Source organism: Dromaius novaehollandiae, chromosome Z (genome assembly GCF_036370855.1).
Source record: "Dromaius novaehollandiae isolate bDroNov1 chromosome Z, bDroNov1.hap1, whole genome shotgun sequence".
In the NCBI taxonomy this organism is placed as follows: Eukaryota; Metazoa; Chordata; class Aves; order Casuariiformes; family Dromaiidae; genus Dromaius; species Dromaius novaehollandiae.
The window spans coordinates 61,577,787-61,596,066 of NC_088132.1; the positions used below are offsets into that span (position 1 = coordinate 61,577,787).

Genomic DNA, 18,280 nt, shown 5'->3' on the forward strand with positions numbered 1-18,280 from the left:
TTCATCTTTTTTTGACTTGTTACATGCATCCTTCTATTTTAGTTACATTCAGTTTGCAAAACTGTACAAACTAAAAAGTGAACTTCTGAACATATCCTTAAATTTTTTTTTGACATATCCTTGTAAAATAAAATGCAATTATACAAAAGGAAACTTACAGAAGGCATCCAGAATAAATTAGGGGAATCCAGAATAATGAGGGAAATGAGACAGGCAGGCTGTAGCATTAGTGGAAAATGTAAAGAATGTTAGCAGTTCTGCTTCACTGGTTGCTCAGACCGGTAACAGCAGTGACTTTAACGTAACTTTTAAAAGACTTAATAAACCTCCTGAGTAGAAAGTATCTACTACCCTTTATATTAGTCCTGCGCCATTTGTATTCCCTAATATGTTGATTCTATTAATTTCTCTAAGGATATGATATCATCATCAATATTTCTTGGTTGATTTATAAGCTGTTCAACATGTTATGCATTGGCAAATTACAAAATATTTTTCTTAATAGATGTATGATAAAACAAAGTCAATTTAGTGTATCTGTTTTCAAATATATTGCTAAGTCAAGCATATACTGCTATAAATTGTATAAAAGTATACAGATAGCTGTGGTAAGGTCATACGGATTTCTCTGATCTGAAGTTATTAATTCTACACACATATCCTGTACTTGTTATGACTCTCTATTCCTGACACTGTGTTTACAGTTTAGCCACACAAATCCATTTCCTCAGTAAAGCTACATACTTTTCTAAGTATTCAATTGCAACAAATAATCCTGGAAATATTTCACTTAAATGACAGTACTTCAGAGGTGTTAGAAAGGTTTGCAAATACATTATAGCCAGCATCCGTATCCTCCTTCTGCTCTCCCAGTAATACTTTACTGCAGCAACCCTGTTAAATAGCTTTTCTTTATTCATAGCCCTACAGCAACTAAAAGCCATTCTGTAGTAGTGAAACCCACTTCATCTGTACATCAAATCCAAAGAAGCATTGAGCATTAAGCAACTGAAGTGAGAACAGCTTGAAGCCTCTATACACCAGACAGGCAAGGTGCTGAGAGTGCTCAAGCTTCAGTTTCACACGCAGTTTTTCTGCTGCAGTGCTAGTTTTTTCAGTCCCTGTCCCTGACCGTTGGCTCTTGCCACCTGCAGCACTCGAGTGAACCATCCTGGGAAAACTAGTATGGCTGAAAAACGCCTCCTTCCCACCCCTGTGAGCTCTTTTTCAGACAGTTCAGTTCCTCGAGCTAACGTGTCATCCAGTTCTACGACGCTGAGCCTCTTCAAGGAATAGTCTGCACACGGCCAGAAATAGAAGCTGGGTAGCTCTGCTGCTCAGTGCAAAATCATAACTTAATTCCACAAAATCTGCATCCCCAACCTGTCATCACCACAGCACTCTCCCCGTTTAAGCAGGATGCCTGCATGATCTCTGCACCATGCAAAAATAAACAAATGTTCCATATGGCTGAGTCATTTCCATTATTTTGTGACCATCTATGCATACTTTTAAGTGCTGTAAAGGGCCTGGCTCCATATACCATAGTGGAATTTTATCCATAGTGCTGGAATTTACCTTTTAAAGCTCCAGGTGTAAAGACTGACCCATGCTGTTCCATGTATACTATGAATAGCACTACTTAGCCTTTCTTATTCCTACACCCTTTCTGACCTCAAACAACAACCCCTACCCACGAATGTTTTCCTACTGCAGGAAGTCAGGAGTACGAAAGGTGAGGGTGTAAGAGGGGAGGAGGGCAGAATTTAAAAACAATATTAGAATTCTATAGTTCTGTCAGCTTTTATTTTCACCTACAGCTAAATTAAAGTCATAAAACCAAGAAAAGAATCATTTTTGTCATTAATTTAATAATTTTAAAATGCCTTTTTAGTGAGGTATTTTGAGGCATGTTTGTAATGTTTGGAGTTTGTGATTATTTAGCAAGAGGAAACCAAAGAAATATGAAATATCAAAACCCCACTTCAAAAATCAAAAGGTTTTGAAATATACCTCCAGAGTAATTTCTTACTGCTTAAGAAAGCCTGCACGCAATAGTTCTAGGAAGAGCTAAATGCAAAGAAATCCTCACAATGGATAATGAGACCAAATTCTGCTCTGTGTGGATTCTGGATTTACCCCACTGCATACTCTTATTATTTCTTTGGACAACAGACTATTTTTTATGACTATACTTTGTTAGCAGGCATTTACTATGCTTTTACCTACATACTTATTCAGACCAGAAATAGATGAAGAAAAAGTTATAAATATTTTTCTATATTGTAAAAAGTTTAATTTTTATACCTGTTTGGAAAAAGACTCTGGCAATTGTAGTGCGACACAGTGGACATGGAGTGCTGGCTGGATTGTCTTTGGCAAGCATCCTTAAGCACAGTTCACAAAAGATGTGGTGGCATGGATAGCACATGTAAGGATTGAAATAAATATCCAGGCACACTGCACAGAGATAGCTTTCTTTATCTCCTCTGAATTCATGCTCATCATCTGTATGCAGGTTATCATTTGCAGTCTGCAAGAAGGAAAAGAGAGAGAGAACATTTCTTCACAGCGCAGCTTATAACTATTTTGGATAAACCAATCAGCAAGAAGGTGGCTTTAAATAATGCCTAAGAAGTCGGTACAAACTGTGATATTCTTAACTTTTAATACACGTTACTTTTAATGAGATAATGAAACATATGGACAAGACAAGAATGTCACAACAAGCATTGAGGAAAAGGAGAACAAAAGTCATATATTAGACAGTAAAAGAAAGGAACAACAAAACCAAAAAGTTTGACTAAAACTGTAATATTTTCAGATTTCTTCTTTTAAAACAGATTTTAACAATTCATATGTAACTTTATTACCAGAATATCTGCCAATTTTCCAAAGAAAGGCAAAATGAAACAAACAATTCTAAAAGTAACCTGTGGATTCTTCTGCCTTTGAAAGGTAATTTGTGAAGGGTATGTTTCTGCGAGACTCAACAGTGACTCTCAGTTAATGACCCACAGTTTGAAATAAGCCACAGCTTTATCACTATAATGGAGAACCCCTGAACCTTAATGTAGAACGGAAACCCTTCTAGCTTTTCCTTCTAGGAAACCCTAGCAACTTTGGCAAATGCTTGTTTTTGCTAGCATGTATGCTATGAATTTTCTTGAATGGATGTATTTGCAGGGGGGCATGACTGGACTTTCCATATTGTCTACATGCCATATGAGCATAAAAATGTTTATATAGTACCCGGTTCCTGCTTTGTTCTTGTAAAACGACTAAACTTTTCCATGTAAGCTGAAGATCTTATACTAATGGCCCCCAAAGTTTTTGGCTTAGGAAAAATATATTTTCTTCATTTCTACGGGAGGAACACAAGAAACAGATTTACTTGGCTCTGTTTCCTCTGCCCCTACTCTCCATTTCATAGCTAACAGAACCCAACATACCCCAGTATCCAGCAGACCCACCGGGAAAGATCTGAGACAAAGGAGGGTGCCAGACACTGCCGAGTGTCAAAACCCTTCTCATATGTCCCTTGTTCTAAACTCTCAAACCATACCTAGTGACTCCAATTTAAGCATCTTAATTCTAAGCTGTCTTGTAGCATCAATGACTTCTTGTAGGCTCCAGCACCCATACTTAACAACCTATGCTCTAAATGTCCCTTGCTCAACCACTACCCCATACCTACCTCCTTGCCAGGCCTGCAGAAGTCCTTATAGACACCTATTACCAACATTAAGCCTACCTCATGACTCACTGCTACCCAATATATAATGTTCTGTGCCAGAGTAGCTGCATGATTAGCATCTAGATCTGCATATTCACCAGCTGTCTGTTAGACAGGCCAATTTTGACACTTGTAGGCCATGGCAGACTATCACTGCTACTTGTGTACCAAATATTCATGATAATATTTTGTGCCTGCTCAGAGAGTGGGAGTCTCTATGTCTGTCTCAGGGATGATTATGTTTATGGCTTACTGCTTTGGATTTCTGCTGTTTCTCATTACAGTCAATCCCCTGCTATCTGGGATACTGAACACCCTAACAATATGAGTACTATGGAATGCATTTGAAAACACAGAGCAGAAATATTTACCTGGGAGGATTTATCAGTCCAGATGTTATGTAGACTGCTTCGGAGGGGAAAATTCTCCTTCTATCCTTGCATGCTTAATGTAAAGGTGCATATAACTGTAGTCTTTTGCACAGGCAACTCCTTCAGCACTCTCTTACATGAACTATCCCTCTTCTAAGGGAGAGCAGTGGGGTGGGAGGCAGAAGAATACATAAAGCCACATTTTTACCCTTATACACCAGAAGGAAGAGCTGATTTGCTGCACATTTGGGTGCCTCACATTTTGAAAGAGAACAGTTTGCATACTCTCCTGTGCTCTCTCAGAAGCTCCCGTTTGGTAGTTTGTTCCATGCTATTTGTAAGCTATACATAAATGAGACTATAATGATTTACAACTCAAAAACTGAGTTTAAGCCTTTAATTGTACTATATACTCAGAATATTATACCCAGGTTTAAAAAAGTTTGTTATAGAAGAAAGAATGGCTATAGATCCTGCTTTGTACAGAAATGGATCAAGAAGAAATAAATACTTCTTGGTTACTGCTGGAAAAGAATGATCAGTGGTTTCAGCATCATTTCCTAAAGAAATGCAGCTTATGAGATTGCCCCATCTATGCATCAGGTGGTTCCACAACAGCTTTTGAATCCTTAGTCAATTGTAACTGAATTTGACAGAACAGTTGAGATCTGAAGTATACTGGCTTCCTGCAAATTTCACTAAAATTGACAGCTAGGTTGAGTAAGGAGACTGAAATGAGTGCCACCATTATGGGAAAGTCTGCAGAGTGCCCTCACCGGGTGCCTATTTTTTTGCCAACTAGTACAGTGAAAGCTTGGAAGAGGAAAGTGGGGATACTGGATGAAAGAGGAGTATTGAAAGAGGCTTTAGAGTCTGGGGGGTGTACTTAGGGGTGTACAGAGTAAAGAATGTTAAGGAAATCACAGAAGGGAGCAGACATAATGTGGTAGCTATGGAGGATATGAAGAAGTAGGAAAGCAGGCTTCACCATTACTTACTCTTATTCAACTAAGAACTTGTAGTCATTTTCTTTCAAGTCAGTGGTAGTAATAGCATTAATATATTGTTGCTTACTAGAAATTATAGCCTAACTTCTGCAGGCTAGACCAGTGACTTTTTATGGAGATTTAAAAGCAAACTCAAAACCCAAAACCAAGTACAATTTTAAAATGTATGAAATCCCTATCAAAAGTTTTTACTTGACTAAGCTAGCAGCAGTTCTTCCAAGTCAGGCCAAAATGTCCATTGGGGTTTGTATGCCTTCGAGCCTCTGTTTTGGTTGACTGGTATAATGAATGCAAAGGGCATCTTTTCAGGCTTCTGGCAAACCTAAGCTTAAAACATATAGATTATAACAGGGCAGACAGGCCGATGGCCATGGCTTACATTTCTGTACAAATTAATAATTCACTCTGAACTACCTGCACTCTAAACTTCTCCCTATACAACTTCTCAGAAAAACCCAAAGGCAAACTACAAACTTCAAAGCAGAGCAAAGCAGCTTGAGCAGCTCTCTGGAGCTACCTATTGCCAAGAGCCATGTCCTTCTTTCAGACTCTCCCCGCTACATTTGGGCTGGATAAATTGCCCAAAGGGAAAAACAACTGAAGGACATTTTCTTTCACTGAGAACTTTTGTTTAAAGCAAAGAGTGTATTTATTTTTATTTTGTGTATTTAAAAGTAGCTTTAGGCAATGGAGTTCTTCAACTCTTGATTAAGTACTTTGCAGACCATGGCTTCTAAAGCAACAATTAACTATGGGTAGAGAGCTATACTTTCGTATATAAGGTTGTAAAGTGACAACACTAAATGAATATAATAAATAATAAAAGTGAATATCAGAATATTCTGAACAGATAATCACACTCCAGCCTCCAGGTAACCTCTTCCACACTGCAGAGGCAATAAATTGCCTGTCGTCTTCTCAGAGAAGATATCCTCCTGAACACTCTAATTCCCTTTCCCTGCTCTATTCGAGTCATCAAAGGTTGTTCTGAGGTCATGTTTATTCATGAAGGTTACTACTTTTCAGACCTGAAAAGGCCTTTTGACCCTCCAAACTTTGTTTTTCCTCACTCTAGCAATCTGCCTAATCGAATATGCTTGATTTGATTTGCCTAATCAAATATATGTACACGTATTAACTTTTCCCTATCAATCTTGAATCGTTTCTATCTTTAGATAATGATGGCCACAACAGTATTACTACAATATTTTCTTAGTCCTGAATGATCTCATAATGAACAGCACAGGCAATTTAGTTTCCTATCTAGTTAAAGTTCATTGAATTATTATGCACAGGCCATAATGTTACCCACATATTATACATGCTACAAACTGAGCCAGGCCAGTAACTCTAAGTCTCCATTGACCTTATTATACCCCTACCTATGATAATTATCTGGTCCATTATTTTAGTATCTGAGCACCTTACCATCACAACTCATCACAGCCTGTGTGGTTAGCTGAAATTATTTTCTCTAACATGCATTCGCATTTTTTGTGCTTGCCGAATGCAACTTTCTACTCTTCTTCTGGTGGCACAAAGACTCCTGGGTAACCACTACAGTCCTGCTGCAGGCAGAAGTTAACTAGGAGATGCTACTAAGACTGAAATTACTGGATTAATTCACCACTCAGTGGAACATCAAGCCCACCCTCATAAATGAGTACTTTACTGGAGTCTATCTAGGTAGGTTCCGTCTGCATTTTTCTTCTCTGGAAATGCAGCTATTTTATCACGAAAAAATATCAAGGTAATATGGCAACATCTAATTTTCATAAACCTAAAACTATTACAAAGAAACAAGAGAAATGGCTTATCAGGGGTGAATTTAAAGTTTTAAAGCATATATTTATTTAATCTGATTGTTAAGGAATCATGTCCTTTTACACATTTACTTAAGTTTTATTCTTCCTACCAAAGTAAAAGATCGCCATCTATTAGTTACATCAAAGCAGTTGCTATCTATATCTAAAGTGGTGTTCTCTGCTTGTAATATTTCTGGTATGTGGTAAAAAGAGTCCTGTCAGTTCACATATATAAAGACCTAGAGAATCAATAAATTATTTCAACTGAAATATTAGTATTATACCTGTAAAAATAGCCCACCTTTTAATTTTGAGATAACCAACAGATTTGCAGCACTGAAATAACAGACAATAGTATGTATTTATTTTTCCACGCTACTTGCAGGCTTTGCGTGAATGCACACGCTATTATTCTGTCAGGGAAAATACTCATAATAAAATGAGTTGTGAAAGGATGTCTGGAACAGTGTCGCTATATTTTGGCAGCTTTGCATAAATATAGTCATAGTATTCCAAACAACGCATCTGAAATTCTTCTTGTCATTCAGCATAAATCTGAAGCATTTTATAATGATGCATGACACAATCTGAGTTAATAGATAGCATACAAAAGGCCCCTTTGTGCAGAACTCCTACTCTTACCATTAAAATAGGCCTTTTCCTCAGCACTACAGAGCAGAACGAGCCACGGAAAGAGGCCAGTTCAGAGATGGAGTTCCAGCGCTGTTCTCAACTGCACTGACAGTCTGCACTCACATGCATCTCCATTTCTGGAATGCAGCTTCATAAATAACATGAGACTGTAAATTTTAGTTTTCTGCTAAAGTTTCACTGTTCCTGGGATTTGTCAGCTCCAAGTCACAGTTCTCTCTGCCTATATAGTCTACACCTGCTGCTGTCCAGACTGCAGATAATGAGCAGAACTGCACCTGAGTAAATCAAGGGGAACTGGTCAGCAACTGCACAGAGAGGCTGCAAACGGTTATCAGAAGACCAACACAAGGAAAGGTACACAGAATTTCTGGCCACTAGATATGTTTGTAGGGAACTTGCTATTGATTTGAACAAAAAGATGGGTTTGCTGAACTTAACAGGCTTTTTCAAGGAATTTATTTAAGTAAATTTTATATAAATTACTTAGTAGTATTACATAAACACAATTTTTTCAGTCATTATTTGCAGTGATTACACGATCACTCAAATGTTATTAATATGACATAACAACAGAGATTTACAACACAGGGCAGAAGCAGAACTGAGAAAGTTGTTGCCTTTTATTCTGCAAATACTAGAATTACGTAAGAACCATCAGAACTTTGACTGGAAATAGTAGTTTAATCCAAATAAATGAACCGTGCCTCTGTCTGCAATTACATGGATGTGCACTATGGTAGGTACTACCCTGACTCTCCCTCTGGGCACCTGCTGGGACATGACATGTCCTTTCCATTGGACTGGACAAACAGCATAGCGATTTAAGGAATCTGCAAGTATCCTCAGTTTCCACAACCTAAGTACAGCTTGTGATATGTTATAGTAAGAAAAAGATTCACCAAGTGAGATCAATTTCTTCAAAATAACTCACCCTAAAATTAGGATCCTAAATTTATATTGAGACAATTAAAGAAGTGTCCCAATTTTTAAAAGTTTTCATTATCTGGATGGAGCAACTGGGTGATGTTCTTGCTCAGAATAATCAGACCACCTATTTAAGAGGCCTGACTGAGTTTCTTAAACATGATTTAATTATCATATAAATAGATTCCATATATAAACCATACTTAAGTACAACATTCACTTACATTGAAGGAAAAGAGAGACATGTAAAGGATTTCAAATAAGAATACACTTGAGAAACTTTAGGGGAAAGATCAAATCTTGTCACTGTAGGTTATTCTTTTATACTTTGATGACTAAGATAACTACTGAATAATCCTAACTTCACTAGAATTGAATCTTTGAATTTACTTCCTATGTAGTTCAGGGATGACTTGAAGAAATTCATACATTTTTTCCTTAAAAAAACCAAACAACCAAACAACTCACCAAAATATATAAAAATATGTTTTTACTTCAAAAATGTCAAGAAAATGAAGGTAGCCTTTCCAGTACTAGCTTTTCCGGCACTACAAATCTGCAAGAAGTCCAAATCCATTGGATTTCTTACAGAACTTGTATTTCCTTTCTGAAAATTTTCTCAAGTTAGAAAAAATGATTAACGCTTAAGACTCAAGTAGGAGTCAACAGCAAAAACAAAGAACATTTATAAACAGGCCAAGCAAATCTTTTTTTCCAATTTAATTTACATAGTTATTTTGACATAGTAAAACTTGCAGCTTATAATCCAACTGTACATTCTAACATTCTAATGTACTACACATTCTAATGTGAGATTAAGACAACAAAAACAACCAAAAATATAAAAGTATTTCAGATATCTTCATGTAGCAATAGAAAGAAATCTTGTTTTCTTCTTTTCATGCTACCTCTGAGGACTGACACTGAAATCTGATCCTGTTCTGTTACAAAAAATTCAGATGGATTTGCAGTAACAAAATGCAACCCAAATATTGCTCTTCTGAAAAATAAGATATAGATACTCAGTTTGACTAACCATCTCTTTTCAAATCTCCTCTGTTATATTCTATCGGAAAATATAAATTATAGTTCTGTGATGGCAGCTGCCAGCAATAACCATTATATTCTTTCCTCAATATTTTATTCAGTCATATGCAAAGTCATTCAAACTGTGCAAAAACTTGCTTTCCCTTAGATTTAACCATTAGATGCCTCACTTTGGAGATGTAGAACCTGGAAAGTTTCAAAGGGTTCAGCTGTCAGGATACTGATATTTAAATAAATCCTCTTTCCAGATTCTTGATTTAAGCAGCTATTATCAAAATATTTTCTGTCAGATGAGCAGAGCAAAATGTTTATTTTTTATTTCTTACTATAAGTGGGAAATCTTGTATACACGCATGTATGTTTTTGTAGCAATGAGAACTTTAATATACACTTCCATATATACTTCCTTTCACACAGAGCAAACCACATTCCGCATATAAATACTACAATTATAACATGCAGAAATTATTTTATGCAAGACATGAGTTACCTATGTTGTGTAATAAGCATATGGCATCCTTCTTTATTCTCCCCAGAAGTTTTTTGAAGATAAGGCCATTTTAATTTTTAGGATGGCAACACTTCCCTTCTTGTGAGCCTTCTTACAAAAGCCTTGAAGGGACTGAATAATGAGCTCTTACGATTTCAATCTTTTCTCCCTATTTAAGTTTAATAAAGCAGATTTTTGCTTCTTGTTACAAAGCTTCTCAGAAACCAATATGAAAATCCCCCAAAATTCAGAGAATTTAAGGCTTTTGAATGACAGGATGATGAAATGGAAAAATGCAATTGAACATCTGCTATTTTACATTTCTCTGACTTGACTGAAAAAGTAGGATGCAACTATTAACCTTGGTGCACGAGACTCACCAACACAAGGATTTAAGAATTACTGTGCTAATGTGCTCATAAACACCAGCCTGTTGCTTTTAAAAATGTAAAAAAAATACAGTTAAAACGAAACAATAGTGTATTGCTGCATAAATGTGGGTTTGAACTTGTCTATAACACTGTGTCACCTTATAAAAAGGATTTTAATACCATAAAAAGATTGTACTCAGGGCTTGTTTAGCATGGAGAAGAGATGGCTTGGGGTGATGTAATAGCAGCCTTACAACATTTATGAGGAGTTCACTGCAAAGATGACTCTTTACATGGTGCATGGTGGGAGAATAAGAAACAACATGCATACGTTGAAACAAGAGGGGTTCAGGTTGTGTATATGGAAATTTCCCCCTCCCATGTGGACCGTCCAGCAGTGGATTGCACTGGCCAGAGAGGTTGGGCAGTCTCCATCCTTGGGGGTTTTCAAGACCTGACTGGATGAAGCCCTGAATAACCTGGTCTGATCTATCTGACCTTGCTTTGAGCAGGAGGTTGGACTGGAGACCTCCTGAGATCCCTGAACTGTAAGATAAATTATTCTATCATTCTATCAGTTTATTTGCTAACTAATGATTTTCAGTTTCTAATAATTCTCTTTTCACCTCTTTTTGTTATTTGGCCTCTGCCTGAGTTACAGAGACACTGAGCTTTCCACATAGCATCTTCTGCTACAAGTGTTATAAAATGCTAGATTTTCTTGCTTTCTGCTTGCATTGCTAATAAAATTTCATCTGCAAAGGAAAAAAGTATTTTACTGTATTTTCCACGGGGTATTTTTTTAATTCAAAATTTCTCTTGCCTTTGTGCAAAGGAAACATAGCCCTGTAGATGAAGCAGAAGTGGCAGAAAAAGTCTGGCAAAAAAACAAACTGGATGAGGAAAAAAGAAAGCCCCTCTTCTGCTCCTCATTTCAGGGATGTACTCTGACACAGGCTATATATAAGGAGGTAAAATTAAATTTCTACTTGCTTAGCACCTCTTGGATAACAGTCCCGTAGAGGAAGTCTCCCTGCCATTCACTAAGCTGGGATCTGTTCCTGGTAGCAGGACAGTGACACTCTCGATCAGGTGCACTGCTACGAGGTGATGTTGACTGAACGTGGTTCTTTTTCGCTGCCTCATGTGGTGCAGGAGAAGGGATCTGCCTCAAGACAGGCTCCCAAGTGAGTCTCTTCAGAAGAGATATGAGATGCAAAGACAATTCAATGGAAGTGCCACCATGGGACACTGCCACTGCAGTGTTCAACAGCACAAGATGACTATTCTGGTGTGAGGGAGGGTGAAGCTGAATTGGTCTTCTTGCCTTAACAGAATCCATCCACGTTCTGATTAGCTGCGTAGGACAGTGGTAACAAATGTGTATTTACATTTGAGAAAATGTGCATAGTGATAAGCTATGATTAATGGTAAGTTATGATCCTGCTACCTGTGTGCTCAGTGATAAGTTATGATTCTGTTCATTCAGATCTATTTTGTGTTTTTGCTGTAACATTTACATTCATGTTGCACACTAACCTGGAATATATCTTTCCATTATTAGCACAACATAAATCAGCACTGTACTTCATTTACGAAAGGATCAGTACAGAAATGCGCTTTGTGTTTTCATTTTCTCCTACAAATATTCTTTTGATAAACTAATCTCTTTGTAAGAAGAAAATGTGCTTCAAACCCTGTGCATTAATTGGACTGTAACAGAAACTGTACTACAGTATTTTAATCACATCACCTCCAGAAACCGAAGCTACTCTGGCACATTCTGTTACAATTGTAAGAATTCCAGTCTTTTGGTAATTTTATGTATTCATCTATGTAACATCTCCAAATAGATCTCCATTAACTTTCTTCACTGTTTTTCCTCCCTTTTTGCTTAAATGCACAAATAATTAAAATGACAAAGTTTCTTTACAAAGAAACACTTTTACAGGAAACTACAAAATTAAAACAAAAAGAACAAAAAATGTTTTAGTAAATGACCGACAGTAAAAAAAGATCACCTACGAAAAGTTTAAAGAACAGCTAGATTCAGTCCTAAAATACTGCAAATCTCTATAGCTAATTAAATTGTCACAGAAATCCTCAGCAGCTTTTGCTGGTGCCACCATTCAGACTGGTTAAGTACGTAGATATATCTCAGTTTTCTGAAAGGTCACAAGAGGTGTTCAGGAGGTCCTGTTTCACTTACTGATCTCCCTAAGAGTTACAGGAAATCATGGTCAACCAGAACATACAGGAAACAATTTTATGATTAGGAAAAAAAGAAAGCAACAAATTTTCAAGCACAGCTCTAGAGTTTGGATATCTGAACTGGAAGAAAAGACTAAGGAAGAGATGCTCAAACATATTTTCAGTGTTCCAAGAAAACACAGCTGAAGCAAAATAATAATAAATAGAATCTGACAACAGTACTCATACTTTTGGCTGCAACCAAGCACACAGAGACTGAGAATTACAGCAAATAATTTTGATATTCAATTAACCAATTAGGCAGTATCTAGAGAATTCACTATTCAAACAGAAGCAGCAGCCACATAAAGTCTAAGTTAAAAAATAAGGTATACATGGAATAATGGAATAAGCTCTAGAAAATACAAAAAAAGGCCTTATAGTAGTTATTGCTAAATTTAATAGACTCTCCTCCTTCCCTCCCCTCCAAAGCCCACAAAAGAAGGAAGACCCAAGTTCCTGTTCCCTAAAGAGAGCCATCAAAGAGCGCTAATTTGGACTTACAAATGGAAGTAGTAGTTAAGGGCCCAATAGCAGAAAACCATGTTAGTACGCTGCTGTGCACAAGCTAATAAACTTTTCCTCCCAATAGGGATAATTAGAGTGTGCATAAGGCAGCATTAGTATGTCTACAATAATTCCTGTTCCATAGACTGATTACACCGTCATGCATCATAGACATGGTCAACACCAATTGCTCATAGTAGCTCCATTAACAATAAAATTTGTTCATAGCAGCTCCATTAACTTTCTTCAAGAGCTAAGTCTGTCCTCCTGCATAATGCAGAAGAATCTGTGCTTAAGTAGATGAACACGAATTTAGCATAGAAGAGTGTATTCAAGCTAAATCAACACCGAGATAAAACTGCTAGAGAAAGCTTCCTTCATGACACTAAGTTTTGCAAATTTTTCTTAGAAGTTGAAAAGTCAAGTAATATGTAAGGCCTAATCTTCCTATTATTGCTTACATTCATACAGCTGAGTTCAAACACAATGCTGACTATAACTGCCCTGATCAAGAGGTACGAAGGGTGCGACCAGCACAAATGCTTACAGAGTGCACAACACAGCCAAATTCTCTAGAACCCAGCATTTCATTACTAAAAAGAAGTTTTTTAGCTCTCATTCTGCAGATAAACCTTTAAATATAATAAAATCCTGGACTCCTACCTGAGATATGCTACACTCACTTTTTTTCCTTTTGATGAGCGGATGTGTTGAGAGCCTTGGGTAGCTGAATGAGAGAAGGCTTCCACTGCTGGGAAGAATCGTTCTTTGAGGTTAACTGATAAAAGTGAACTCTTCTTTAACATATTTTAAACATTTCAAAAAACTACCTATATTAGATACATAAATGTTCTAAGCCTTTTTACAGAATAATTGCACTTCTAATTTTATTTTCCTTAATGTAGGCAGCATCCTGTATCCTAGCTTATCAGAATGGAAGAACTCTTTTCTGATGATGAAATATAACAATCAAAGACAAAAAAAATCCAGTATCATAAAGCACACAAAGCAAACCAATACTATTGAGTTTGACTGCAATTAGTTGATTTCTAGCTAGTAAGGTGTGATCATTTTTAGATGGATTATTTGTCAGTTCCTCAGACAAAAGCAGGACATATTTGTACAAAGCTCACTTGTATTTGTTCAAAGACCTAAGTATATTAACAGAATAGAATGAATTAAGCTTCAGACTTTTTGTTTTATGGCTTTCACAGTGAATTCAATGGAAGACTAGTACTTTATTTTGGGTTCTTAAAGAATGCAAGCTAAAGCCCTCAAGCAGAATATCCACCGTAAAGCCTTTGTGAAGGGTATGACCAGCACAAATGCTTACAGAGTGCACAACACAGCCAAGTCTCTACAACCCAGCATTTCATTACTAAAAAGAAGTCTTTTAGCTCTCATTCTGCAGATAGACTTTCAAAAGTAATAAAATTTAACTAGTAGGGACAACCTTGGAGAAAAACTCAGTGATGCAAACTCTTCAGCTCTTAAGCCTGTCTGCAGTCTTAACTGTGCAGTCCATCAGTGTCAACTTCAGTCATTTAACCACAGATCACTAAGTGGAGAGAGTGGGAACAAAGTGGCAATGGAATGAACTCACCTGGGAGGGAGATGCTACTGGGAAGACACAGCAAAAAGCACAAAGATGTGTCAAAAGACAACTACCAGAGAGAAAACCAAGAAACTTAGGGGAGAAGCACTGACATGGCTAAGGGGGTATAGTCTTGAAATGACTTGAAAATACTATTTTAAAAGATCTTGTAAAAAAAATCCCAAACTAGTACTAAAATGTAATAAAATCCAGCTAATCTTATTACCAAAGTTTATATGTAAAACATCATCATAACGCCCCAAAATACTGTTCTTAAGTCAATATCTCATAAGCATAACCATACACCTTTATGATTAAGAACTACAGAAGCTGTGAAAACAAGATTCTTTCATACATATACTGCATAATTTCACAGAAAGCTACAGAGTTAAATTGTACTTCCATGTTCAGAAAAAGGCTGACTGAAGTGACATACTGTACACTACTAATAAAATTTTCATGCTCAGTGGTAGGAAGCAGCACGTGGTAACTCTTGAGTAAAGAATGTTGCATTTACTTCCAAGCATTTCTAATAATATTCAGAGTTGTTAAAATTATTCAGCTACTGAATTTTAGGTTGCTAGGCAATCACACAAAAAGTCAGTCCGTACGAGCTCACTTTATATAATGTGTACTTCCATTTTAAAATATAGAGCTTACTACGTAAGACTTTATAGAGAAGTAATCAACAAAGATGCCAACATAAAGGTGGTACCAGAGAATGTTCGTTTGAAAAGATTAGACAGCAACAAGGAAAATTAACTGAAAAAAAAAGTAAAACCTCACCTAATTTTCAAAATTGAAATACTACTTTTACTTTATTACCAGCTCTAAAAAGGTCAAATGTAATCATCTCTAGCATATATTAAGTCGGAATGAACTTACAGTTTAGCAGAACAAAAATAATCAAGAATGGTTAACAAAAAATATAAATGTATTTATATTCAAGTGCTTCCTTCTATTTTGTGGGAAGAACTGTGGTGTGTGCAAGAGGGGAGAACGATACCTTCATGACTTATTTTTTCTCCTTCAGCAGAGGACTCTGCAAAAATTTTTTTTTGACACCACAAATGGACTTCAAGCTTTTGTGCACACAACAGTGAAAATCTGAAAAGTGGGATGCATGGGCTGGACCTTCCTCTGTGTGTCCTAGATGAGGGCTAGTTAGGCTCAAGGGGATTTCTTTTTTTGGAAGGACTGAATGCCTCCCTTCCTACTGCTAATTCTCAAAAAAATTTGGATGATTCAAAAATAAATTCAAAGATGATGTTTTGAAGATTCAAAACATTTAAATAAATATAAAGCATTTCCATTTCCCCCGTCGCCCTTTTTAAGGCACGATGAGCACATTCATAATGATAATCAAAAAAGGGGACCTCAGCACTGAATCCCTGACCATCCAATGCTGCTTAACTGTTAGTTAACTCCTTGGCACTGTTTTGGCCTGCTCATAACTGGATACCACGTGGACACAGTACAGAGACTGACCTCAGAAGTCAGCATGGACAATCTACTGTATTTGGCTTCTTCTGTTCTTTGTACAGTTTGCATCCAAGTTTGCATCCTAAACATCATCCCATGTGCTCAGGTCATACTCCAAGCCCTGCAACACCTACTCAGCTCCATGCTGCAAAAATTACCACTCTGCTAATGCTACAACACAGCCCTTATGTTCAGACATTTTGAACTGACACAGGATACCCAAGACCTGATTATATCTTAGGACCACAGAGACACCATATGGGGCTCTGAGGAGACCCGGAGCCAAGTGATTTGAGGTATGGATAAAACTAGTATGCTCTGGGGGCAGTTAGCTCTTAGCAGAGTGCACAGTACCAGGGCTACCAGGCTTCAGGTCACAGGATAACTCCTCGGCCCTCTTTTTCAGCAATTGCAAATGTACCCAGCACGTCTAAGTGCCTGTCCTAAATCTATCTGAACTAGCACATGATAGAAATATGATTTGCAGTGGCTAAAAAGTCTTAGAGGTATATAGAATAGGACTGTAAGGTTCTCTGGATCACTGAACCCAGTATTGTAAAATTGTGGGTAATAAGACGACAGGTCCATAGCCTGCCTACTCCGTATGCCAAAGCTCCTAAACCACATTCCAACATCCTCAAACAAGTTCATAGTTTAGTTTAGATTCATACTGAAAGACACAAGCAAAAACTAAACATCTAAACTATTAAATGGCAAGAAATCAATGACAAAAAACGTTAGGAAGCAAACTATGAACTTGTCCAGAGGTCTGTACCATATATCTGCTTTCACCAGTTCAAACTGTGTGAAAAATTTCTTCCTGGCACCAAATCTAGTGATTAGGTTACCCCTGAGAGTGTGAACACGACACATCAACCAAGCATCTAAGAACTTAATGCCAAGACATCCTGCCTACCTCCTCCTCAAGTGTGGCAAATTTCCAATGCTTGGTGATTTTCTAAGTGCCTAAGTATTATACAGATAAAAACCTCAAAACCAGTAATATAAAAAAAAAATTGTGTAGACTGGTCCTTTCCTACCCCTGCACTGGTGGGAATGATGCTTTGAAAAGAAAACATTAAGTTAAGGACCTGAGACATTGCTTTTAACAAAAGGTTTGTTTAGAATATAAGACAACTTTGCTCTTTTACTTTTCACAAGAAGAACATTTAATTGTCTGTGTTTACAAGAAGAGCACATGACCTAGCAACTGGAATGATACACTTTTAAACTTTCAGATAATTGTCCTTTTGAAATACAGAGCAAGAAAAGGTACACACACTAACTTCAAACAGATGCTGGTCTCTCATTTTTCTCCTTAAGTAATCTTACTTATACGCCTTTAAAGTACAAATACCACAGTCAAGCTGTTTACTTGTATGAAAGGAAATTACAGGTCAAAATCCTGAACTTCTTAACGGAAAAAGAACCTCAACTATTGATTTCATGAAGTGTGTAGCTGTACGCACTGTAACTGCCAGAATGACAATCTGAAAAGATCCCTTGTAATTGAGCTGGAATTCTTTTGAGAATTCAAAGGCTAACGTGATTCTGAAATTATCTATAATTTTGAAAATTTATTTCAGTTAAAAATTGCAACAATTGCTACAAGGCATCGAGATACTCTGATCAAAACCCATGAAAAGTCTTCAGAGAACTCAGCAACTATCTCTACTTTCTTGGGTCTGAGCATGACCTGTTTTACCCTCGGATTTCAGTACAGTAAATTGCATTTCCAGACAACTATTGTAAAATGTGAAAATGGTTCATTATTTTTCATTTAACTAAAGTTCTGAATGAAACTACTTATCCCCAAAAGTTCACGATAGTTAGCTGGCAAACAACTCACCTCTTAAAATTTGAAATCTATTACCTAAACTAGAATCTCTTCAGCACTTATTTTAATGAAAGTCTTGCTTTTCATAGTATTTTGTTACCTAGGCATTTTTAGTTTCAAGTTCTGCTTGGTGATGGATGATACTAATTTATGTAGACTCAACAGTATATATTCATTAATATCTTAAAGATGCAGATAACAGCTC

General features: G+C 36.9%; 1 protein-coding gene across 3 annotated transcripts in view; it reads right to left on the reverse strand.

Moving 5' to 3' along the window:
• LOC112987100 (E3 ubiquitin-protein ligase RNF180) overlaps positions 1–18,280 on the reverse strand; it is a 61,098-nt gene that overhangs the window by 15,607 nt on the left and 27,211 nt on the right. For all 3 annotated transcript variants that reach the window (XM_026106797.2, XM_026106798.2, XM_026106799.2), the window contains exon 5: positions 2,308–2,533. In XM_026106797.2, the coding sequence (XP_025962582.2) occupies positions 2,308–2,533 (226 nt within the window). The remainder of the gene's footprint in view (positions 1–2,307; positions 2,534–18,280) is intronic.